General features: G+C 38.4%; 3 protein-coding genes across 7 annotated transcripts in view; 2 read left to right on the top strand and 1 right to left on the bottom strand.

The window, feature by feature from the left end:
• LOC124162888 (helicase POLQ-like) overlaps positions 1–11,349 on the top strand; it is a 39,240-nt gene extending 27,891 nt beyond the window's left edge. Inside the window, exon 15 of the mRNA XM_046539584.1 lies at positions 10,460–11,349. Within this exon, the coding sequence (XP_046395540.1) occupies positions 10,460–10,534 (75 nt within the window). The 3' untranslated portion in view covers positions 10,535–11,349. The remainder of the gene's footprint in view (positions 1–10,459) is intronic.
• Positions 11,350–11,643: 294 nt separating this feature from the next.
• The window catches only part of LOC124162890, a 30,556-nt gene continuing 15,594 nt past the window's right edge, over positions 11,644–26,605 (top strand). Inside the window, exons 1-5 of one of the 5 annotated variants that reach the window (XM_046539587.1) lie at positions 11,644–11,781; positions 12,522–12,656; positions 12,741–12,911; positions 12,995–13,118; positions 18,345–18,510. In XM_046539587.1, coding sequence (XP_046395543.1) covers positions 12,534–12,656; positions 12,741–12,911; positions 12,995–13,118; positions 18,345–18,510 — 584 coding nt within the window. In that variant the 5' untranslated portion in view covers positions 11,644–11,781; positions 12,522–12,533. Of the gene's footprint in view, positions 11,782–12,063; positions 12,176–12,208; positions 12,301–12,367; positions 12,392–12,521; positions 12,657–12,740; positions 12,912–12,994; positions 13,119–18,344; positions 18,511–26,605 lie in introns of those variants that run through there. The other 4 variants (XM_046539586.1, XM_046539591.1, XM_046539589.1 and 1 more) reach the window with 4 other exon arrangements.
• Positions 23,223–25,165, bottom strand: LOC124162889 (tigger transposable element-derived protein 4-like). The gene is made up of 2 exons (XM_046539585.1): positions 24,034–25,165; positions 23,223–23,954 (listed from the first exon to the last, which is right to left on the bottom strand). The coding sequence occupies exons 1-2, from the start codon at positions 25,034–25,036 to the stop codon at positions 23,395–23,397; spliced, it is 1,563 nt and encodes a 520-aa protein (XP_046395541.1). The 5' UTR covers positions 25,037–25,165; the 3' UTR covers positions 23,223–23,394.

Genomic DNA, 26,605 nt, shown 5'->3' with positions numbered 1-26,605 from the left:
AAAGAATAAGAACAAACACGACATATTTCTGACTTTATTTAAGCATTTTGCGCAGGAAAATAAATACCGGGAAGAAGAAGAAATACGACGGAGGCGTTATGCTCAAATAGGGTGGTTTCCTATTATTTTTTATTGCCTAAATCGAAATATTAATACTCCTGAAGTACGTATTTAAGCTTTTAGAGTTTTATAAGACGATATCTATTTTTCGCGATTAAATTAAAAGTGAAAATTTTCAAGCGCGCGAAAACGCGACGGGTAAGTATGAATGCCGGGAAAAACTCCGCGTGACGTCGTTCTGGTTCCCGCTGCCGCAAATGAGGTGACCTTGGGGCGAGGCTCTGAGCGCTATTACGACGCAGGATGCTAGCAGGTAGCCGAGTACCATGCTAGCTGGTAGCGCTTGGCTTAAATAAGGATTATTAATACCTTATCAAACAGACTGTGTGATTATTAAGACATGTTTCCCTGAGCTCTGTGCCTCATGCATGCATTGGTAACCTCAGACGATGTAAAACTCCGATCCTCTCGTGTAGAAACTAGGTCCCTGTGATGTCTCGTGGAGTGGCATCGCATAGGCGCCAATCTGGCCTTTTTCAAATGAGGTAAAATTGAACATTGCCATTAGTCTAAACCGGTATTTCTAGAACGAAATAATTTGTATATTATGAATACACTAATGGTGGGTAACGAATCACAATCAATACCTTTCGTTTTCTTTAATGAAGGAAACTACCCTATTGTTTACATAAAATTAAAATATTCCATTAATCAGCTAAATTCCTGTTTGAATCCTTTAAAGGCAATCACAATTACTCGCCAAAATCTTGGGTTTCCTGCTGCATAGGCGACCTAGTCAAACATTTTCACATTCATCGTTTAGTATTCGAGGTATTCGAAATTCGAGGTATTCGAATATTCGAGCAATGATTTAATATTCGAATTCGATATTCGAATTCGAGAAATCTACTATTCGACCCATCCCTAGTATTTTCAATTATTTGCCATAAAATATGAAAATTACTTAATCAATCCATCATCATAATCTGATGATGGATTCGAGAAATAAAAGAAGGCGACTGCTTGACATTACCACATAATGAGCAATTTTCCTAGCCATCAACGAGGACAGGCAGAAGGCAGTGACCTTTGGAATACCATCATTCACCCTCACATCTATTTTAAACAATCGAGGAAAAACAGAAGAAACTGGCTAGGCTGCACAAATAAAAAAACTCAGTTAAATACGAGGATGAAGAAATTATGTTTAGAAATATAAAACTATTGTTCTTTCCTCCGAACACTATTAGTAAATTACAACCCTTAGACCAGGGAATTATTTCTTAGGTCAAACGGCATTAACGAAAACAGCTAGTGATTTATTTACAGTGAAAATGACATTTAAAAGTGCTCGTGGAATTGAAAACATTATTTCGAAAAAGTTTGAAAAAAATTTTAAGCAAACCCATTAACTAATTTATTTTCTAAAAAGGCCTCTTGAACAATTTACTTTTACCTTTGTGTAATCATTAAATTGTAAATACAGTAAAACCTCTTTATATTGTAACGGTGGGGACCAAAATTTGGGCATTTTGATGTATGGAGGTTCACTATAGAGAGGTTTAAGTGATAGGCACCATTTTTTCATATCATTCAGAAAGGAAAGGCACTACTGTCACTAAAACCATTATATGTATGTGTTTAAACAAACATGCATGGATTAGTGAACATATATTTATTACCTATATACATAATAATTACAGAAAGCGTGTGCTATCACATGATTTTTACTACGATTTGAGAGAAAATTATGAGATCTCTCTTAATTCAACAGTCATTTAAAATGATTAGGATAGTTAGATAGCTTTGTTCTTATTTACTGTTAGGTATGCTCTCATATGGAACAAAATGGCCACAACTAATGATTAACGTGAAAATTACAGCATATTAAAGGTATATAAGAAAAAAATAATAAGGGTGAAACATTTATCACTGAAAATGCCATTCCATGTACATAATCGCGGCTGCATTAACCCCTCAAGCGCGGCAGGCATTTAATTAAATCCCATCTCAGCGGCCGGATGAGATTTAAAAATCTTCACCTTTTTGGTATACTATCATTCAATAATTTATATCATTAATAATATACGATCAGTATCGTTGAAAATTTTTGCAAACTTGCGTATTATAATGCGCTACAACATAATTATTTTTCGAGCGATTGGAAAAAATATTTATTGCTTTATGTATCTCTTTTTATGAACTAATGAATAAATTTTCAATTTTGAAAGATTTTTATTTGGTTTCGAATAAGCTACGAGATCTCTAACATTCCATGCATTTAAAAAATACAATTACATGATGTAATTTAGTTATTTGGGGTTGAAAATTTCATAACAGATTGGATACTTTCGATAGGATTACCTGTTTCGCCTACTTGAAAATTTACCACTCCGCCCACTTCTCTGACTTTGTTCCATTATTACTGTATCATTTCATATAGGTAATCACATGCTATTGTTTCAAACGTCAATATCCAAATATTCAAATGATAAACCTTAGAAAATCCGCTCTGATATGATTTGAAGCAATCCAAACATAAACCCACTGCACGCAAACTCTTCATTTCCCATGTTACGCACAAACTGCACACCTCCTTTGAGACTCTGATTTCTTCCCAGCTGCAGGAATTGTCTGTAGGAAGTCAATTTTTGTGAGTCTTGGTACTAAATTGTGTAATGAGTCACGGCCAAGTCCAAACAGTTCGTATGACGTTGGATATTTCAAAAATATTATCTCGCCCAATGGCACGCGAAATGATAAGTCAAATTTTTATACATGTTTTTCCTGTGAACAACATATGAATTTAGGACTGCCTCATTCAATAGTCTCCTAAATAACTTCATACATCACTTGTAATGGCGTTTTCTTTCCATTACGTACGCATGCAATAACAGGTCCTTGAAATTCACCCCTCCAATGATTTTACTATAGCCTAACACACAAACAGACTTCCGAGTCTCTTTTTTGCCTTTCAATACTATTCCCATTTCGTAGGATCCCCAATTATAAAAAAATACCACGCACAGGAAGTACACCCGATGAGAATTTCAGCTCACTGCCTGAACGAACACCACACAGCATGAATGACTCTGGTGGACTGGGTGGACTGAAGCTCGTGGTTTAGAAGCTCCCTCAAGAGACGAGAAAATATCTCGAAGGGGCCCTGGTATACGCTGACTGATTAGATGGAATCTTATCTTCGTTCATTACTGTCCAGAAAAAAAAATAAAAAAATAAATGCAGAGCGAAGCACATGGCCCCATCGCTTAGGATGCTTAGGACTAACGAGGCGGACCAAACACACTTGGGGCTCGAGGTGACGACAAACAAGGAGAAGACGGAGAGATGGCATTGAGCTTAGAAGATACCGTATCACAAGCTAAAGTAGCTGACCCTTCTAGATGTCTCTCAAGCAGAATAGGCGGAAGTTTTCATGATAGAACAGCTGAAATAAGGCGATGAGTTTTTGGACCGAAGTCGTCAAGGCGCTGGTTTAAAACGGAATTTTATCGAAGCATTTTTAAAAAATCTTGAAGGCATAAAACCGCTATGAATATTTTATTGGAAAGGAAAAAAATTTCTTCAAAAGATAGAGTAATTAGTTTTAATTTAACATACAATATCTGGCGGAGAAAAAATATTATAAACAGTAGGTCAGGAAGCGTACTGGGTACGCATGACGGAGGCATACGAAATTTAAAGGGTGCGTACTGGGTACACATGACGGCGTTGAGGGGTCAATGGTGTCTAGTTGTCTCGGTTTGATTTTGAAGAGGTAGTTAGGCCGTCTCGGGGGTATCTCCTTGGTATGATAAGTGGAGGTTTTACGATATAAAGAGGTTCACTACAAAGAGGTTTGCCTATAAATTTACATGTAAATCTGACGGGACCATAGGGATGGTATGATGTATGGAGGTTTATGATGTAAAGAGGTTCACTACATAGAGGTTTTACTGTATATGTTCACTTATGCATACCTATATATTTAAATATATTAATATAATGGCTTAAAAGACAGTAGCACCTTTCATTTCCCAAGGATATGAAAAAATGGTGCCTACCACTATAACCTCTCTTTAGTGAACCTCCATACATCAAATTGCCTAAATTTTGGTCCCCTCCATTACGATGTAAAGAGGTTTTACTGTACTAACGAGGAAGCAGTTGTGCTGCTTGTGAAACCCAAGTTCACTAAGTACCAGTACATAAGAATTAGGCTTGAATATAATATTAAGAGTGGATCTAGCTACATTTTTCTGTGCATTGAGGTGTTGACAGTGTTATCAGTGGACAACTATCTTTCAAAGGTAGATATGAGGGCTAAATAAAGATATACTGAATCATAAGTGCAAGATCTCAAGGCTCCATAAATAAGCAGAAAGTGAAATTTTATAATGTTTTCCCTGATATATTGTCTATTGGTAGAGAATCATCGCTTATGGTATTAAATGAGCACAAGGATAGCTGTGTGTGGAATGAATTTAAACATTATGAAACATCTGAGAAGTCTCCCAGTGATTTTATCTATGTTTCGTATTTTTCTCTGTGCCCCCACCTCTCTACTGTAACGGTTCAAACCGCAAGAGCCGCCCGCTCGCCTCCCGTTCGATATCTCCTTGTACATGTGATTGTTAACTCTCCACTCCCCCAAAATAGAAAATTGCCCCAACGGAGACTTACCGTTTCCGGGCTTAAAATCAAGTTCCCCAATTGTTCGTGCCTGCACGCACACTCACTTACAACAGTATTTAAGGAAATTGTGGCAATAGCAAAACAAATAACTTCAATGACATCCCTTTTACAATTGATTTTTAATAACTGAACTACCATAGGTTCCAAAATTTACACTGACACTAAAGTATTCCCCAAACACACACAATAAATCCCCGTTCCAAAATCCATCGGCGTCACCTCCAACATGAAATATGCACCTTCGGCTTCTCCTTCAAAATTACAATAGCACTTTCTCAATGATTATGAAAAAATGATGTTTCCAACAACAAAATATACCCACGCTCTTCGGCGAATGAGCAACGTAAAAAATAGTGACATCAAACTTACACAAAAAAAACTTTCCGTGCAAAGCAAGTATAAATTGGGCGTTAGTCTGTTCAAGTGGCCACCCGTCTTGAAGTCGGGCTCAATGATCCGCCAAGTGACACTAACATTCAGATATTATGCTCAAACTTCACCACGTGCCGCACTTAAGTCTTGCAGGGCCGTGACTAAGACCAGCTAACAGTAAATTCACTAGGGCCTTATTGTGGGGAGCACACTTGGGACTTTCAAAGGGGGGAACAATCTGGACACAAAAGGATCTATTCGGGCTTTGGTAATTTCCAAGCTTACTTCCTTTATCCGATGTTCTCGCCACCCCTGACGAGCTGTCCTCGTATCTGCCTCCTCCACGTGCCGTAACTTGGCTGCTGCTGCTTGTCACTGAACACCACTATTTGACTTATCTCGTGTCAGACCGTAGGAGAGAGAGAGAGCTATACTTCTCGTCTCTCCCTTTTATCACCTCAGTACTACCCACAATCACCTCTGGTGCACCACAACGCCCTCTTTTTCCCCGGCCGAAAGGCGGGTTTTCAAACGCATTCCGGGAGAGAACCACTGCGTCGCCTCTCCCGGAAATTCACTCTCACACAATTTCACTCAACTTCACGTACATAAAGAAAATATTCTACAATAAACAAAAATAATAAACCCTTTACATAAATCTAGTATAGAACTCCGTGAAAAAAATGCTAAAATTGTGAGTGTGCACGCAGACGTAACCCCCCCAGCCGCGATGTTTTAAAATGATGCGTCGGGCCGGCTCCGGTCCTTACCGCTACACTACCTAACATAGTTAGAAGGGAACAAAAGGACAATGCTATTGCAATCTCCGAGGCAGTCATCTATAAATGTCTGCCACTAGTACATCAAGTCTACAAGTCTCCTAAGTTCTAACTTATGGCATAGCTAAGGACATTTAGGCACTAAAAATTTTAAAATAGGCACATGAAATAGCCACTTAAAAATATTTCTTCTTAGACAATTCTGTTGTTTTTCTCAAGTTGTTTAGAGACTAGTCAAACAGAATGTGACATACATAAATGCCGTGGGTAATTAAGTACCCACCGTGGAGCTAAATGAACCTATAATCACAAGATTAGCAGGCTAAGGCCTAACCTCATCACTGCTGTTGTCAGCTATAAGTATTGTGCTGCTTAAAGCTGAACAAATATGTTTCCCCCATAGAATGTGTTCAACCTCACCAATGTATCCCCATCCAAGGTATCTCTGCATGACTCCTTAATTCTTGAGCACTTGATTTCTCATATTACTTGGTACATACATGAATAGGTAACCCTCCAAAGTTCGTATTTCCTCTGCAGCCGTTACAATGAGTTATTCTATTGCTCCAGCGATGGCATGATACATATATGGAAGTCATCCCAAGTTGCACCTGACAGTGGCACAGCGAGGGGGGGGGGGAGGTTTGGGGGATAAAACCCCCTCTCAGAGCTCAGAGAAATTTTTAAATTTAATCCATTTTACTTAATTGGATCACTATTACTTATAGCAAGGTGTTAGGATTAATCAAATACCCCTCAGAAAGCCATAAAACTCGCCATTTTGAACCATTATTCTTAAATTTTTCTGGAGGCCCCCCGCTTCTCCTGCTTACCCTGGCGGGTATGCAATACCCCCACACGCCGAAGTATCACTTGCGCCTAAAACCCCCCCGAGCCTTAATTCTTAGCGGCACCTGATAAATTTGTGATCTGCATCAACATGGAGATTCAGCTATGTATATGAGAATACAGTTTGCTTCTTCTCAATCCAGATATTTCATTGCATGTAGAAAACCTACTTGTGCACGATAATGGCTTAGTTATCTTATAACCAGAATTGGTACATAATATAGAAGAAGAGCGAAATTAATTGCAAAATTGTACCTTTTAGTGAGTGAAAGATGGAACTGATGGATCAGAGGGGCACATCATCATTTCATATTTCAAGTATTTTATTAATTTTACCTGCAGAGTAGGTATACAGTGTCATGTACATACATATGTATTCTTTTATTGGAAAGCATTGGAATGGTTTTGATTTATTAAGCTGATAGTGGTTTTTTGGAGTGCTGAATTCAAGGGGATGCACTCAAAATTTAATGCCACAATATCACAAAAAATGCCATAACTTTTTAGCTTTTCATTTATCAATCAAAATCTACCACATTTTAAGATATGGATTATCAATAGAACAGGAAAAAACATATAATAGCCTACAAATGTTGTCCTTGTTCTCCATCACTATTTGAAAATTGGCATGTTTCGTCGGTGGCCACAAAAATTGATAATTTGAGGAGTAAGTTAACAAGCCTGCTATGGATATGTTTTTTCAGTTTTGTTGATTGATTCCAATGCATTTTGCACTGCTAACCGAGAAAATGGTCAATTTCTTCATCACAACTCAATACGACATGCAGCCATTTTCACTTTTGGAGCTCACATTTTCAGGAAAGTAGTCATACTTCCTCAAACTCGTATGTGCTGTTGGAATGATTTGCTTTTTCAGAAAAGTTTTCATCCCTCAAGGAATGATCCCTCAAGGAATGATGGAAAAAGGAGCAGTGATTCAGAAAATGATGGTTTGAGCAATCAATTCCTTGGCCCCTGAAAAGTCAAGGTCCAAGATTGCTCGATCGGAGAATTTCGTCATTAAACCTTAAAAATCACTCAATCTTAATTGTAGAACTACAATAGGGTGGTTTCCTATAATTTTTCATTGCCTAAATCGAAATATTATTACTCCTGGAGTACGCATTTCACGCTTTTAGATTTTTTAAGGACGATATCTATTTTTCGCAATTAAATGAAAAGTGAAAATTTTATATTGCGCAAAAATGCGACAGCTAAGTAGGAATGATGGGAAAACTCCGTGTGATGTCATTCTGGTTCCCACTGCAGCAAGTGAGGTGACCTTGGGGCGAAGCTTTGAGCGCTGATACGACGCAGGTTGCTAGCAGGTAGCCGAGTATGTACCATGCTGGCTGGTAGCACTTGGCTTAAATAAGGATTATTAATACCTTATGAAACTAAGGAAACTTTCCGACCTTAGGCAGTTTTAATAGGTGATTATTAAGACATGTTTCCCTGAGCTCTGTGCCTCATGCATGCATTGGTAATCTCAGACAATGTAAAACTCCTATGTACTCGTATAGAAACTAGGTCACTGTGACATCACGCGGAGTGGAATCGCATGGGCGCCAATCTGGACTTTTTCAAATGCAGTTAAAATTGGCCATTGCCATTCGTCTAAACCTGTATTTCTAAAACCAAATAATTTGTATATTATGAATATACTAATGGTGGGTAATGAATCGCAATCAATGCCTTTCGTTTTCTTTGATGAAGGAAACTACCCTATTGACAGTTTGTGAGAAAAATCGATATGTTGATCATGTTTCAAGGGCAGTCACTTGTAGACTCTGTCCATGCATTAATCTTCACACGTATACATAATTGAAGTGCAATTATTGTTCCGTGTGTCATGATGACACATTGACCTTAAGTCTGTGATTGGAAGACTGGTAACCCTGGTGGAAAATCAGACACTTCTCCACTTCCCTGCCACCCTGCTCTATCCATTTTCCCACTTGCAACCTTAGGCTGGCTCTAATTTTGCTTAATATAGGTGATGTCATGAGAAATAGCACTTTCATTGCTGCGTTTGTATTCACATTGCCTGTGAGGTTTGTTAAATTTTTAAGTAACGTGCCGGCAGTGATCAATATTTCTGCCTAAATTGGCTTATCAACAGACCGTGAATTTTACGACATTTAGACCGTAAAAAACTGGAAAAAACTGTGACTTTTATAATTTCGTTAGCTTGGGAAACGAGAGAAGATTGAAAAAAAAACCTTTCCTCGCCACTGCCCACCTCTGCAATAAAATTCTCAATGGAAGCTTCGCCAGCTAATGATGGGCTGGAGTTGCAAACAACTTCCTTCCTGCTCTGCTCTTTGCATTCCCAATAAGCCATGAAAACTTAAGTGATGGAGTATGGTCTGATGATCATAAGTTTTTCTTCTTCAAGTGTACTTTTGAACCTCTTTTACACACCTTACAGTAATGCCTTAGCTTAAGGCCTGCTAAAGCTCAGGCCAGTGACATTAGCTTTCTCTTTAAGCTCTCGCTGTAGGCACCTGACAGTTGACGGTAAATACCCAAGGTTCATTCTCTTGTACTCCTGCGGGATGTTTAGGGTCACCGTAACTGGTTTAACCACCAGTAATGAGGTTATCTCAATGTTTAGGTATGAGTCCTCAAAACACCACAAACTGGAAAAAAAATGGAGCTTGTATTGATTCAAAAAGGATTATAACACATTTTTACTCATGTATTTCTTTTTACCATCGGTATTTTTATGTTTTAAAGTATATCAAATCTGATTCTAAGAGGGATAAAGTCATTTAACATGACTATTTCCTCACCCCAATGTATTCATTCAAAAATTTTACCTTGGAGCGAGTAAAGTTTTTGTCCATTATGAGCTAGTAATTATTACAACGAAATTAAACTCTTTCACCGCCAGGAGTAAATTACAAATAAAAATTGAACTTTGTTAAAAGTAATTGTTACAAGTGCAAATTACCGCTAAAGTAATCGTAAATCAGATTGCTTTTACTTGAGTATTTTACTGTGTATTAAATATTTCTGAGTACTTAACCACTCTGAAAATATTAATGACCTGTCTAAAATCATAAGGAATTATTGTGCTGAAAAAATTGGGATTCATTCTTAAGGAGTGTCTATGACATGCCTTGCCTTTAACAGTGTGATATCCAAAGGTCTATCTATCTTACTGCAAATTTTCAAAGCAATACTAAAAGATGTAGCATGTTAGCATTAAACTTCATTGTTAACTGGAAATTTCTACCAAGCAAAATTGTAGCTGATGTGCCATGTAAGTCTGTAACAAGTGTTGAAAAAGTAAAAAAAACTATTCTTTAAGTTAGGGTTTGAAGCAGGGATACCCTCAAGCTTTTGGTTTGTGCCACCTCTTGCATCTTGGAAGTATGTTGCAAGAACAGGTGGCTGAAGTGGTTATTGTAGACAGTAAAGGCATGAAGGCATGGGATATCTTTGTGGTGAAAGTCAAACCTATGCAAACTTACATGGTATCTGGTGCTAACTTGTAGCTGGCTAGCGTATCATAAAAATAAAGGAAGTCTTCTGTTGTGATTGGTGCAACTTTAGAGAAAATTACATTACAGAGTACCTTGTAGCTATTTTGTCTGCAAGATGGTTACAGAAGCTTTCCTGATGTTGTGTGCAACGAAAATTTTATCTTTTCTTTTGATTGAAGGAGAATTTTATCGTTTTAATATTTTATATTTCAGTTAATTTTGCTTGAAAAAGTGGAAACTTTGAGAGAAGAGGCAGAAGATGTTATGGATGGGCTGCAATCAGTGTAATATGTTAGGTACAAATTATCACCAATAGGTAAGATGGCATAAAAGGCTGTGATTGTTTTGTTTTTTTCATTTGGAAATTCTTGAAAATACTGTCACATTCTGAGCTGATACAATCGAAAAATCAACTCCTATTACCATTGTGAAAAATTAATGTGAAGCAATTGTATTGCATTTTGACTTATTATTGTGTACTGCTGTGATTAAAATGATATCATGTAATGTAAATCGAGTATGACTTGTAATGGATTTAGTGACATCATTATAAGGATAAGTTATTCCCTGACATTGTGTTATATTTAGTCGGAAATGACCTCAGTCATGATTTTGATTTGATATTTATTATATATTACGAGTGTTGTAATTATCAAGTGTAGGTGGGAGAAAGCTGAAGTTGGCAAACAAATCACAGTAAAATATTTGGCCCTAATATAGTTACTTCAATTCTTTTACATGTATGTATATTTAATTTATTAAATATGTCTGTGTACCTCAAAAGATTATGACAGTTTTTTTGTAAATCTACTTATACCAACACATTTTGAAGTTTGTTGAATGAATGAAATGAATAAAATTTTGTGTTACTTTTATGAGATAACATGTTGTAGTTCACCATTATGTTGATGTAGATCTTAAATTGAATGGTTGATTTAGGTATGGTTTATTTACATGGCTTGTATTTGGAGAGATCAGATTTATAAATCATGTAATGTTGTGTACATATTATGTTATTTGACTGTGCTAGTCATTGGTAATTATTGATCAGCAAGTTGCTGCTATGTATGCCAATTTTAAGGTATAAATTATTTTCATAACAACCCCGATACAGATTATTTACCTATTTAATAGACCTTGGTGTACTTAAATTCATTACTATCTTTATTCTGACTAATAAGATCCGGAATTATTTGTCAGTTCAACAGATTTCGAATGTTTCTTACCCGAGATAAAATGAAGTTTGAATTATTTCCTTAACACCGACATTTTGAGAGACTAATGAAAAATATGCTTAAATTTGTCTTAAAGTTGACGAAATTCAAGGTCATCGTGATACCGGGAAGCCCGACTTATTTACAAAACTTAGCATCCTATTACAAAGTTTGTCCTTGGATTAAAGCCAAGGGCTAGCACGCAGCTTGACGTCGAGGAACCCATCTAAAGGATCTAATAATTTATACGGCACACCGTTAGCCTGTATCGCTTATCAGGAACATCGCGCACTATCTAGACTAGGCTTAAATCAAATTTAAGTAAGTTACGCCTGACGGTGTTTTCTACGTTAAATTCTCAAGGGTAACTAGAATTCACAAGTCTTCTGTGTAATTGTTTCAAAATGTGACAAATGTTAATACCGACAACTTTGACGGGAATAGCTGTGAAAATCTGTACATGTATTTGGTACTTCAAATTAACTCTCGAATTCTGATTTTGCTATATAGAAGTACTTTACAGTGTGTACGAGCAGATTAAGGCGCAGAAGCGCGGCTTAAGAGAAATTAAGTGCGTCTGGAGTGCGTAATTTGTTTGCTTAGCCAGCCCAGCCGCTCGTGAGGTGGAGTAGGTGGCGCTGGAACGTAACAGCCAGATCGAAAGAGTGATAATTAAACGAGAAAACAGTATTCAATCATTCACTTTTGTGTATAGGTAATCTTTCTCAGAGTTCTTGAATCTCTAATCTTGAACAAAAATCTCAAAATTATGCGAATTATCCGCGCAAGGCTTACTATTAGCAGTACTTATTCATCTTTCTCTATGGTGCCCGTGTTGTCGTGTGTAGATTGTTTAATAACTTTCGATCCTAATTAACGTTAATAAATGTAAAGATATCATAAGATAATAATGTGTTAGGATGGTTTGTTTGTGAGCATCACGGATTAGCGTCACCTGATAAATTTTATCTCTTTGGAGTTGCGACAATGAAGTGAACGAACTGTTGTTCTGTGATATTTTTGTCAGTTGATGTTAACCAATGTAACTTATGACTTTCCAGATATAGTGTGCGATGCTCATCACCTGTAAATGCCTCAACGTATCAATCTGTATCAATGGATCAAACATATCAGAAATAGATGTCGCACAGTTGGGTCTGTCTTCAACAGAATTAAATGATGCTTTCTTCAAAGAGGTATTGAGAATCATTTGTTTTGATTTCCTCATCTCTTGGTCTGTTCATATCGGGAGTGCTTGATACTACTATCGTATTTTCAAGGATGTCGGCAAAGTTGAAGTGGACCGAATATCCAAGGAACAAGCCTCCTTGATTCATCTTAGAAATGCAGGGACCTGGATTATTCACCAATGTCTAAATTGCTCCATGAATACCCATGCTATTCATAGAGAGAAAGGTGCTAGTTACGTCATTGTGAACAAAAGATTGATGGTAAATATTGTTTACCTCGATTTTGATTTGTGGTGTTGTTTTGTGTTTGGATTGATAATAGCCATCCATGACTTTCGTTGCAGTCGGATGCAAAGGAAATCATAGCAGCTAAAAACAGTGATAAATATTCAACCGTCTTCAGGATAGTTGTTGATGGTTCAGAGGAACCGGTTCCTGCTTCCATTCAATCGCCAAGTAAATTTTCAGGTAAGTCTGAACGACAAGGAAGTCATAGGTGTTATTTTCGCGGTGAATCAGTCATTGATTTAGTGTAGTTATCACCTATTAACATCTGGCGTGTACCGTCTATTGATATATGATGAAGTTTTTGTGCATTCATGTGTAATTGAAGCCATCCTCGGGGAGGTGAAGGAAGCAGTACAAATTTAAATAAAATTAAAATAACTTATGTGAGAGAGTAAAAAAATATTTTATTCGTCTCCATGTTAAAGTTGTGTTGAAAATTTAATGAATTGGAACTGGGTGGAAATCCCTTGATTCTAAGTCAATTGTGTCTGAATTAATTTTTAAAAAGTGTCGCAGAAATTTCATAGTTCAGTGTATTTCAATTTTTAGAAGTCAATTTAGTGTCAGCAAAATCAACTTCATGTCACTGTTTATGGCTGAAGCCGCTCCTTGGCAATAAATTCATCAAGTTTCAACTTTATATTAAATGTAAATATTTTGCATGGATCTATGTGTTGATGACTGCACAATCATCATTCAATAGCATTAATCTAAATGCCATGTTTTCATCACTGATTGCTTGGTTGTTTGTCAAACAGAAGGGAAATAAGAGTAATTGTGACATTCATCCCCTTTCCTGTAAGCCTCGGGGAAAGATATTCCCCTCGTTCCTCATCCGTAGAAATCAGGTAATGGGGTGAATTTTTTGACAGTTCATATGGCTTTAGGGTGACAGTGTGGTCAAGCAGGCGTTATAAAGTAGTTGCTGAGGAGGGGGACTGTCAATAGAAATCACTAATGAGAAGGGGTTAGACTGGAAATATGTTTGGTACAGGTGGAAAATTGAAGTTTCCCTTATCTTCCACTTAATATGTCATGTCTACTGTTGCTTCATGAGAACTGAACTTTGACTTCCAAGTGGCTGCATCAAAACTCAACTACTCAAAGTATTTGTCTATGCACTCATTTCTTTGCAAATCCTTAACATCACATTTTTTTATTCATGCTAGTAAATACCAGTAGGGAGGATAGCAAATGATGAATTTAGCAAAAATTCTCAAGTGACACTAAAAATTGAATTTTTTGCTGTAAAATATAACGTTGAATAATTCACAGGCTCCCATGCATGTTAGACTGTCCATCTTTGCCAATACAGCTCACAGCTCATTCTTTGCATGACCAGTAAAGATGGGCAACCTAATCCATTTGGAAGACCAAGTATTAAAGTAAATTAAAATGGAAGAATACAATTTACATGCTTGTGTTATACTGAATGTGTCGTGACAGGTCGACAACTGCTACCAAAATGTCGTGATGGGATGACTTCTACCTACTTAGTGCTTAGGGGATAAGGTTGCCGAAGGGAGAGCGAATCAAATACTCTTTGGGAGTTACTATACTCAGCTTTTATTGGTGTTTGCTCTTCAGTCCTTACACTTGCCGTGAGGGGGGGGGGGATTTGTGACTGGCGCGCATGGAGGTTGGAGTCTGGGGTATCAAACTTGCGTGGCGGCGAGTTGGGAGAGGCAGTGCTGATGGTCGGGGTCCTGGTCTTACCCGGTTCAAGTTCCACTTTAGTCGTTGTTTGAGGTCTACCGTAGCTCCCGCATCAAGGCCCCAAAGGAGAATCGCAGAAGTCCCCGAACGACGAACTTGTTCCATGGGGCAGAAATTGTCCCAGCGAGTGGGACAATTTCTGCCCCATGTGTCTAGTTCCTGGGGGTGCAGGTGGCAGGAAGGGGGTAGAAGAGGGGGGGGTGTAGAGAGTACCCCAGTGCATGGTCTGAATTCTCAGAAATGCTCCTTGGACCCACGCATCCCAGGGTGGGAAAAGTAGCGTCACGCCTCCTTTCCCGCCACGCAGAGTATCTTCCGATCACCACATATATATACCATTTCTATGGTCCTTTTCTATTTTGTACATTCATCATTCAATATCACCATTCTGGTATGCTACTTTTTCCTGATTTATTATAATTATCTTAATTTCCCTGAGATCTTGTACATTAAATAATGTCCCAGATATAAGGCATGTCAAGTCATACAATATATACACATAGATACCAACATAACAAACAGTATATTACCCTATACACATACATATTTACATTAAAGTGTTAAAGAGCATCATCTAGATATTCCTCAACTGAATATGTAATACATTTTTCTTAATAATAGTTTTTGCAACTTATTTTTAAACAAAATGTCATCATAGCATACTTATTTGTCAAACAGAATTATAAAAATGCAGGAGCCATATATAGAGCGAGGGTAGTGGAGGAGGAGGGGAGTAGAGTGTTTTGAGAAGAGTAGAAGGTTGGGAAAGATGGTTGAGGAATCATTGGGGGGGGCAGGGGGGTAGATGAGAAGAAAGAGAAGGCTAGTGGTAATGACATCAGAAAGGTGGGTTTGTGGAAAAGAATCTGTGTTTCAAAACAGTCATGATAAAGGGGAATATTCAATTTTGAAATAACTAGATTCTTATCTTTGAGTATTACATTGTTAAACGACATGAAAACATTTAATTTCCTCCTTTTTCATAGCTGCTTATAAATTTGGATTCTTTTTTTTCTAGTCCATCCCTCTGATTTTGTTACCACTGACCATTGGTCCTCTCCCTATTCCCTTCCCCCTTCCTGCAATTACTCAACAATGCTTCCCAGCTTTCACTCATCCCAAAACCTGTCCTCATTATTCCTTGGTGTACGAATGATTCGTACATTTTTATTACATATTGTGTGTTTGCTCTTGATAATGACGCCATATACGTTGAAACTGGTTGGCTATATTAAAAGTCTTATGGAATGGTAAGAAGTGTTTTAATAATTTTTCTTACATTGCCATTCCTCTAACAAGGAGACATCACCAAAGTGATGTTCGGGATCTGCATGCAGATGATATTTTCTGAAACTACATAGATATGGTAAAAAAAGGGTCTCAGCTTTCTTCCACATTGGCCCGGATTAGAGAGATATTCGCGTGGTAAGGCACAATTCGGAGTTTCGTTTAAAATCCATAAATTGATATAAAATTAGAAAAATCACGAAGTAACTAAATAAAACGAATGTGGATAAAATGTAACTTTGATTTAAAAAATTAGAAGAGAGAAAAAATACTGCCGACACTCGGACTTGAACTCGGGACACCGACTCCAGGTTAGAGGACTGACGCCCTAAATCACACCGCCACGACCGTAGATACGAGGCAACGATTACTCAATGGATGTGATGCTGTGCGAAATCCTTACAAGCTAATATCTCTCGAACCTGGGCCTATGTGGAAGAAAGCCGTGACACTTTTTCTACCTTAACTATATATGTAGTTTAACAAAATAACATCCGCATCCAGATCCCAAACATCATTTTGGTGATGTCTCCTTGTAAGTTATTTGTGAATCCTTCACATAGATTACTTGTAATTACTTTCTTTTTGTAGAATGATTGCCAACCTTCTATGCAACATGAAGGGTGCATCCTTGCACAAAACTAGTCTTACAGGATTAATTGAAGTGATGACAGTGCACACTTTGTTAGGGCATTCAGGATTGGGAAAATGGTACCAGATGTAATTGGTAGGGACGTAGTACTCAAACTCAACATGGTGGATGGAAGAAGATTGGCCAGTCAAAAAATACTTGACTGTAATAGCTGGCCGTTAAATACCAGCAAAAGCTCTGCTCTTTAGTAGTCAAGGATGCATTCTCCCAGGCTGGTTTAAACTGTTACATATTCAGGGAAGTGGGCCTACACAGTGAAATTCCTGGAAATTACTCACCTGAAACTTCACACAATTGCAGAACCTTCTACTAACAATTTTCTAAGAGAAAGAAGTTTAGTTGGAGGATAAAATAGTTGGAGAGGTCTTAGCATTTCATGAGGGGTGAAGGAATAGTGTTCCTTAGAAGAAAGAAACTCTATATAAGTTTCCAATCGTGTATATTTTCTTCATGCTTCTAGTTATGGTCATACTTCCAAGTGCATGGTGTATTCTGCGTTCTTTAGTTTAGAAAAATTCAGTCGGCAATGCTACATATTCTGTTTGCATTTCAACAATATCAACTATGTGGCCAGGAAATTGCAGAAAGCCCTCTGTTGTGCTGTCACCATCTTGAAACTTACATGGCATGGCAACGCACTGAAGCAAGTGCTAGCAGCTGAAGTAGTCATTTACGAAACACTGCCATTGATGAATGTGATTGGAAACTTGTGAACATGGTTTTTTTAATATTACGTCCTCCACACCCTGTACGTGTACCATTATTTTAACACATTGCGTAGCGGGGTATTTAAATTCCTAGGAACGCCGATTCTGGGTGGAGGTGTTGAGATTGGAAATATGTGCATATTAGGGTGTAATGCCTTTGGTTTAAACATGGTTAAAAAGCTAATGGTTAGAATATTACTTCACCCAATCAAACTGTATGATGCATCAATTCATTATGAATAACGAACAACAACTGAAAACGTACTAACGAATACGTGTTGTACACATTAAAATTGTTTAGGTTGACACGCCTAAATGACGAGAATCTTTGTCATCCGTCCGGAACGTTCGGGAAAAAAATGATGAGAATTCTCGCCATCTGTAAGCAACGTGTTCAGAAACAATTAGCTTTGAACTAGTTTAAAGTGTACCGGGACTAGCTGCGGTGATAACTTTTACGGGAGTCACCCGCAATGCACATTCGTGCGAAAGATCCACAGAGAAAAAATCATTCGCCTTGACCGGGATTCGAACCCAGATCCCCCGATTTCCGGTCGAGTGCTTTAGCCAGTTAAGCTACCGAGGCGTCATTCTTCCCTGTGGATATTTTCGGATATCCGCAGGGAAGAATCCGTCCGGTAGTGTCCCAAAATATCCACAGGGAAGAATGACGCCTCGGCAGCTTAACTGGCTAAAGCACTCGATCGGAAATCGGGGGATCCGGGTTCGAATCCCGGTCAAGGCGAATGATTCTTTCTCTGTGGATTTTTCGCACGAATTAGCTTTGAAATTGAGTCCATTATTTCGAATCAGACGCATCCAATAGTGAAACATTAATGAACACTTTTCCGCAAAATTAAAAAAAAAAAAACTTTGTACGTGAAAATCATATTATTGAATAAATTTCTTTTCTTGTTTTCTCTAACCACTGATAATTGCTCATTTTAAATTATATTCATTTATGTAAAAGTTGCTGCCATTGTCAAACCTGTTTGTACTGTGCATATTCTTATGTATTTGCTTGACCTGTGTCTACTATTGTAGGAAGCAGAGGAACTCAGCACACAGCATTGCAACAGCAGTTGGCTGAAGCAATACAACGGGAAACCTTGTTGACTGAGGAACGAGTGCGTGTTTACAGTGAGCAGGAGTATGCTGCTCTGGAAAGGTTTCGGGAGCAGGCTAATCATGAGCACCGAATTCTTTCTAGGTATAGTTGGCTGTTTTATCTGTACAATTTCATTGAGTTCGTATATTCCATAAATTTTCAGGTGCATGCCACAAGGCTTTGATTTTGTCTATTGCATGTGTTCAATGTGTTTGTTGATATACTTTCCATTCTACCTGTGATTGGGAGAAATGTTTTATAATGCCTTTTAAGACCTTATTCTTTTGCTCCGTAGCCAATTGCCCCGCTGGTGATCCATTGACGATGAGCCAATCATTGGCAGAATTCATTCAATAGAATTCTAGTGATAACTGATGCACTTGTTAATCTCTTAACTGTAGAAAGTCGTTTTCAAATGTTGAATCTAGTTTTTTTTTATTGTTTTCTATTTAAAATCTTAAGTGTTGATTGGGTTCAGATTTGCATGACATGTGAAGTGAATTGGACTTACTATGTTTTATGGCATGGGGAAATGTTTGTGTGGAAGTTTTACTTTGCTGTCTGAGATGCATGTCAGTTTGTGGAAAATCTTGGGATTAAAAAAAATTGTTTCTATTCTAAAAATTGTATTAATGTATTTTTTTACATTTTTAATATCTTTGAAATAACATTTGTGATGTCTGAGGCATTTTTGTAATGTTTATCATTACATATTTTTTGGTCCAATAAAATCAATGTTCACAGTAAGTATTTTGTCTTTTAACTACCCTTGGCAGTGCTGTATATTTTCTGTGAAATTGCCATTCGTTTTCTTTTCTAATATGCCTCTATGAAAATCTATTAGAACTTCTTACACTAACATCTTGTGGGTTTATTAAGCATATCCCTTCAGTCTATTGTGATTATGTATTTATTATTAAATTATCATATTACCTGATATTCTTATAAATATCAAGTCGACTCTCCTTTTTGCATACTGAATAACTGTAAGTTAATGAGTATTTTTTGTGTTCATGAGTATTTTCTTTGCATGCGATATTGGTGTGGGGAAATATTTATTTTTTTGCAATAAATATGTAGTGTGTGTCTAGGCTTATTCTATCTGATTTCCTATGGAAATAGCTCTTGTTATCTCCTGGATGTGTTGTTCAAAAGGTAATCACTTTAAAGTCAAGTTGCTCTTACCATGTTCATGATGTAAAAAAGAAACCTTTCGATAACCTTTGCTAGAGTGATGCATTATCGGTAAAGAGAGCAACTGCTTGTCTTGTCTGTCCTCTGCTTTCATTTGCCTATTGCAATCAAATATTAAATTAGGCTTGGCAACTGATTCCTTTGTTTTGACAAAAGACTTGGCAGTGTCTGATTTTTAGATCTTTGTGGTGAGTTGAGAGAACATGGACTTCCTTCTTGTCCCTCCATTTGAATGCAGCTATCCCATGACCGAGCAAAATCTTGGCATCACTATTCTTCAAAGCCATTCTTTGAAAATCCGTAGGCATCGGATACTTCGGATTCAGACAAACTGTTTCTACAGCATTCTCCTGTTTTATATTTGGTTTTTTGTACGAGTGCTGGTGATGTGTACCAGAGTGTGCCAAAGTTTATCCCAAGCAGAATTACGCTTTCATTAGCTATAGCTAGAGGTCCATGAATTTCGCAAAACGTGAAATCGCGAAATAAAACGAAATAACGCGAAATCGGTAAATAAAAACAAAATTTCGCGTTTTTTGCAATTTTCAGTGAGTTAGCGAAAATATCACATCTAATGAGTCATAAAAGCCTAAGCCTTCACTGTTTAACACTGCCAACGTTCATTTGCTCTATCTCATTACGATTCCAAGGTCAATTGGCTCGTTTAGTCTCGCGCATAATGCATCCGCGTATTATCGCTCACCGTAGTGATTTCTCCGCCAGAATTTGCCGATAAATTTATCACAGCCTCTCTCTTCGATTCCCACGCATCAATCCTTAAATATTCAGAATGAGGTGCTTTCTCACCTGAAGAATTAGATATTATGAATTAAAAATGAGCGGAAAGAAATTTAATGCGGCCGCGGAAGAGCGAAAATACAAGCTCACGCACCCGGCACACATCAATGCCGAGCAGTAATTCCAGTGACTCGCCGTGATGCTTTAAACAGCGTTATTGGATAACTTGTAGCAGGAAAACCATGAGTGTGGGTCTAATGTGTTAATTTCGTTGACTTAAACACGGCCGCTGGCTAGGACCGGGCCGCCGTTCACGGCACGGCCCACAGCGTGGCAGAGAGTCGTCTCGTCTGAAAGTGGCCTCAATGTAGCACTGCCTGTATTTCACGCCGTAGACAGCGCACCGCCGGCCCGGATTAAAATGGGCGCCGGCAGTGACCACGGCGGCCGTCAACGGCGCCGTGCGGTCAACTGCGCGATTCGATTCGTTTGAAGACATCCATAGACACGTATGGTTATTTGGAAGCACGAAGCGCTAGCAGCGGGGAAGGAAGGAACAGAAAGGATAGGAGGAGAGGGGGTTCTCCTTATTAGCAGACGGATCGTCAGATAATCGGCTCTCCACTGAGCTAAAATGCAAAAAAAAAATCATTTCGACATTGGCCAAATGTAATATCTAATTCTTCAGGTGAGGAAGCGCCTCATTCTAGATGTTTCAGGATCGATAAATGGGAAAGAATTTTTCAAGTTTCTAAAGGGGACCCGCAAAACAGCACCTATCACTTGAACACACAGTCACTCAGTCAAAGAAAGCAAAGGAGGAGCTTGTTGTTGCTACTACAGAAGCATTTTTAAAGGCTTTATTTAGTGCAGAAAACTTGACAATCCAAAAATTCTGGAATGGCTCTCGAAGTATACACATACGAGGTAGTGGGAATTTGCCATTTGCCAATGGTATTCACCAAGACTACATACCGTATAAGCGTGTGTAAGAGGCGCACCCCTATTTTGAGCATCGGAGCTATGAAGAAAAAAATTTTGCTGCATTTCTTTTTACACTATCACGCGGTGTTGCAGACGTACGCCTGGAATTTCGACAGTTATCGAACTTTCCTCTTTCAATTAATATTGAAAAAGGAAATTTTGATAACTGCGGCGGTAATAGCGGCATAAGAGGGAGTAGAAAGAGTTCCGATCCTTTCTTCGCATACGCCGTTGCTCTACGATGCTTGTCCTATTCACGAAGAATTTTGTTTAAATGCTCTCGCAGGAGTATTGCAATAGAATTGCAGCCGTGGAAAATTTTAAGGCAAAACACGACAGGCACATAGCAAGAACCTTCCCAAGAGCTTGGACAACAATCGGGGCAATCTCAGCGCTGTAGGATAATAACCACGTCGTAGATTTAACGGAACCACACTCGACCCTCCATCAGCCAATGCCTCTGCCGTTTTTTTTCCTTTCCGAGACCCCAAAGGAAAATAGGAAAACATCAAGTTACAGGGGAACAATGGAAACGTGTTTCATCCCTACCCCGTCTCACCAACTGACCTTGATCGATCTCCCAGTTTATGGAGGCCAAATGCTAGGTGAGTCATCTCCTGACCCCGAAGATATCTCGATAGCTTTCAATAATTGTATGACACTCACGAGGTTCAAAAAAAGAAAGAGATCTAACGCGACGCATATCTGACAGAATTTAAGTTTTTTCAGCTCTAATTATTTGACACAAAGATGTATAGTTACAACAAGGCTACTAAGTTTCAAAATAGTCCAAACAGGACAATTTCGGAAGAAACAAGCGTAGCATAAGCGCATTCAAACAAGACGAGACGGACCGGAAACTTTAGGCAACGCAAACTGCGTATATCACATTGCTGCGCCTTCGCCCCTTCGCTTTGAAGGCAACTACGACGTCACATGCAAGATCGGATGTGTTCTTCCCGTTCTCCTTCGCTCATAGCCTCGTAGCTTGAAATACGGAGGGGAGGGAGCGTGCTCCTTCCCCTCTGTTTTTCGTTGCTTGCTTCGAAGATGGAGGGATCGCGCTCCTTCCCCTGGACCTCTCCTTCCGCGCTTCACTTATAAGCATTTCTGATTTCTTCCATCCACAATTTAGTCCAACAATGAACACTCTCGTTCGAATTTGTTAAAGCGCAGGTTTTGATACCAATATAATTTTCAGTTGCAATAATCCTAATATTAGCATCTGAAGATGATTTTTGGAAAATCAGGTCCTCAGCGTAATGGAAATTACTCGGCAAGACAGATATTGACTATTGACCAGGAATATCATTCAAAAATACGCGTTTCTCTACGTTTGATAACCGATTACTATATGCAGTATAAATGCCGCGGGATGCCCACTGGTGGCAGTAAATTTAGCGCGCCCTCCGGAGCGAAAAACCCCCGCGCGATCTTTTCCATGTTCACATAAGGGGTACCGACGTGACGGCGCGATGCTTACAAGAAAAGCAAACAGGAGCATTTTAAAAATACGTCGCTAAGGGAGAAACTCCCCTGCCTGCCGCTTATTTTTGACCTAGGATTACAGATGACTGACTCACACTGAAAACCAAGGCCACTCAGTTCCCCTTAGACTTGCGACCGGTGAAGGGGAGGGGGAAGATAAGAAGTTTGTGTAAGAGGCGCACCCTCATTTTCGGCTGCAATTTCTGGGGAAAAAGGTGCGCCTCATACACGCGCTTATACGGTATTTGAACCATTCGTATACCTTGAACCAGTATAAGTTGAACCATTTCTTTCATTTAGTTTTTTCATAAATTTTGTACAATCGAAATTGTGTTAAATGTTGTGTAAAATGCTTAATAAAAGTATAAGTACAGTAAAACTTTGATTTTACACAGTTGGAGGGACCGAAATATGGGCACTGTGTAAAATCAAAGTGTGTAAAATCAAGATTCGGTATTGAGGAGAAGTATACTTTTGAGGATAACACATGCACTTTATTATAATGTCACAAGGACATATAATTTTAAAAAGCTCTTATTTATGGAGAAACATTAATTACAATTTCTTTTTTTGTGAAATCACTCATTTAGGGTGAAAATAATCTTGGATTTTGCTTTGTTGCAAACCCTTCTCAAATATTTTATTCACTAATGCCTCTAATGCATTAATATTTTCAATATGACCTTCACTAATTTCTGAATGTGCATAGCAAAAATTATGCAAATGTCTGAAGGCTTCTTTAATATCACTACGGGAAGGATGAACAGGCACTGCATCACTGTCGTCCATTACATCACTCTCTTCTTCAAGCTCCATTGCTGGGGTGTAGTTCAGTTCTGCACTCACTGTTTCTTCATTTGTTGCCAAGTCTTCATCTATCTCATTGTAGGCAATTGATGAAACACTTGAGTTGATTGGGCAAACTTGGTTGAACTGTTCAAGTTCGTTAGCAAGTAGATCCTGCAATGAAGGAGGGGTAGATATTGTCTCCTCAGCCACATTATCTTCTACATCCCCGTAACCTGCTGATCTCCAGCAGTTTTTAATAGTTTCCTTTGAAACATTGTTCCATGCTCGAGCTATGCTTCTGACAGCATGCAGTAGAGTCCAAGGAGCAGCCTCTGATATATTTGCGCCGTTATCTAAATGAAATGATGTGAAAAAGTGCATGATCTACATATTTAAAAGAAAATAATGTGCCATAGTATTTTATTATCTTACCTATGTTGCGTATAAAATGTTGGAGAAGGTAGCTGCGATACATAATTTTAAAGTTTTGTATGATTCCCTTGTCCAAAGGCTGTGTCTTGCTTGTGGTGTTTGGTTCCAGAAATAACAATTTAACATTCTTTAGCTCAAGGCCATCCACTTTATGAACAGGAGCATTGTCAATAATTAAAAGAACATTTCTATTCTCTCCGGCACACTTCCGCTCAAGATACAGAACTTGTTGCCTAAAAAGCTCCACAGACATCCATGCATGCTTATTTGCATGATATTTTACAGGCAGAGAAAATTTTCCAATATTTTTAAAGCATCTCGGCTTAAGAGCTTTACCAATGACAACAGGTTTCAATTTGTCGCTACCATCCTGGTTTGTGGTGAGAACCACTGTCAGGCGCTCCTTGCTTCTTTGGGCTCCGTGACATTTCTTTCCTTTGTGATGCATAGTTCTGTCAGGAAGAGCTTTCCAGAATAGGCCTGTTTCATCCATATTGTATCTATCTCTTGGTGCAAACGATTCGATGATTGAGTCATTAATTTGATGCCACTTGCTAACCAAGTTATCATCTACTTTTCCTTCTTCTCCACATTCACGCTGGTAGCTAATGTTGTACCTCTTTTTAAAATTGTCCAACCATCCCGTAGAGCACTTGAAATCTTGATGCCCTAGTGTGAGGGCCAAATTTCTTGCCTTCTCTTTCAAAATAGCACCATCAACTGGGAGTTTATTTTGCCGACAATCACTAAAAAATGAAAACAATGTATCTTCAAGTTCAGCATACTTTCCAGAGGACACATATGATGACTTTGTATGGCAAGATGCAGAAAATAACTTCTCCTTTGATGCCAAAATTGTTTTCAACGTTGACAATGAAATCCCATTCAACTTGGCAATTTCTGTTTTGGAAAGGGACTTATTGCGTTCCATGTCATTTATTATTTTAATTTTCTTCTCAATGGAAAGAGTTTTTCGTGTTCTTTTTACTTTAGAAGGCTCCATACTTATGCCTTAGTTTTGCCAAGAATAAATATTGTCCTTAACCAAATTTCCTCCTCCTTTTGCCAATCAATCAAGAAAATGCGCCAGCAACACAGGAATATGAACCTGAGGACAGCCAACCGCTTCGATTATAATTACTAATATGGGTTTTCAGGCATAAAAATCGAGGCACAAATAAAAAAAATGCAAGACAATTGCAATACCAAACTGTTCAGGCACAAAACTCAAGTTTTCTCCTATGCTTGCATTCGATTTGCGACAATAATCAGTGATCGATGACTCGCGTTGCGGCTGCGTCTTCGATCTGTAATAGTCGTCTATCGGTAGAGCTGAGCTATGAGGAAAGTAAAACAAAGAAAGCGCAAAAAGTGCTACCATTGTTATGTGGGCCTTTCGTGATTATATTTTCATCTCCGGCGATCGTCAAATTAATCAAAAGTAGTTACGCATGGAAGGCGAATGCCGTATCTTTGTGGTTTCGAAATCCTGTTACGACTTATTTAAACCAAGAGCGATATTCGCGTATGTAAAGGAGGCTGAAAAAGTACTGAGCGGCCGCATGGGGTTAGTCATAATTAAAGTCGCGATGTTTTCAGTTTCACGTTCCTACTGCAGGACGTAATTTCAAACATTCCTGTGTTCATTTTTGCAACTCATTGACATGAATAAAGAACATTACTACAGTCAGGATTTTTCAACCCTGAGCATATACACGGTTTATGGCCGAATCATTCCCTAGGCACTCCCGGCGAAGGACGAAAGTTGAGCAGCATTGCCCCGGAAGCTTCTTACATCATTACCATCTAGCGGAGACGATATAAACTATTGCGTGGCCCCGAGGCTTCGATGACCTTGGAGCCCCGGCGCAATCATAGGCGATACGGGCGATACCTTCGCTGAGCATATGAAGTAATTACGTGGGAATATGATTTGGAGGAACATGGTTTATAAAAGGATAGCAGCGTCGCTGTTGTCAGGCTATCTTTGTTCGACGTACATTGTAATGCATTACCTACATTTTGATTCAGTCGAATGCACCCGACTGTAGGTATGCATAATTCCTTGAGAAACTTGACGATGCATAGATGAAAGTAAGATCAGAATTATCTTCAATACTGAGGTTGTTCTGCGCGAAGTCTAAAGACAACTGCGTAAAATCAAAATTAGCGGGTTCCTTGGGACTGAGATTATGCTGCGCAAATTCGAAAAACTGCGTAAAATCAAGAAAAGATGTAAAATCGAAGTTTCATCATTGCAATTCCCTATGCTTTCCGGCCGGACTTGAGTGTCGCTGCGTAAAAACAAGACTCGATGTAAAATCAAAGTGCGTAAAATCGAAGTTTTACTGTATTCATGAAATGTGTACCATAAAATAATAAAATGCCTATAAATGTGGGAAAATTGTAGCATTATAATAACACCGCCAAGATTTTCTATAACACCAAAATCACATGGTTTTAAAACAAATTTTATCAAAAAATAAAACCACTTTCATGAACCTCTAGCTATAGCACTATCGCTCCACTAGATGGAACTTCACTTGGTGACAATATCATGAGTAATTTTCAC

The sequence above is a fragment of the Ischnura elegans genome, chromosome 7, assembly GCF_921293095.1.
Source record: "Ischnura elegans chromosome 7, ioIscEleg1.1, whole genome shotgun sequence".
NCBI lineage: Eukaryota > Metazoa > Arthropoda > Insecta > Odonata > Coenagrionidae > Ischnura > Ischnura elegans.
Note: the sequence above shows the minus strand (reverse complement) of the source record. Positions and strands in the feature narration are given on the sequence as shown.

What these genes read in the sequence shown, in the direction of transcription:
- LOC124162889 (XM_046539585.1), bottom strand. Translation starts at nt 25,036, where the DNA reads ATGGAGCCTTCTAAAGTAAAAAGAACACGAAAAACTCTTTCCATTGAG. An exon ending in ACATTTTATACGCAACATAG is followed by an intron (nt 23,955 to 24,033) that starts GTAAGATAATAA and finishes CATTTCATTTAG; the next exon opens with ATAACGGCGCAAATATATCA.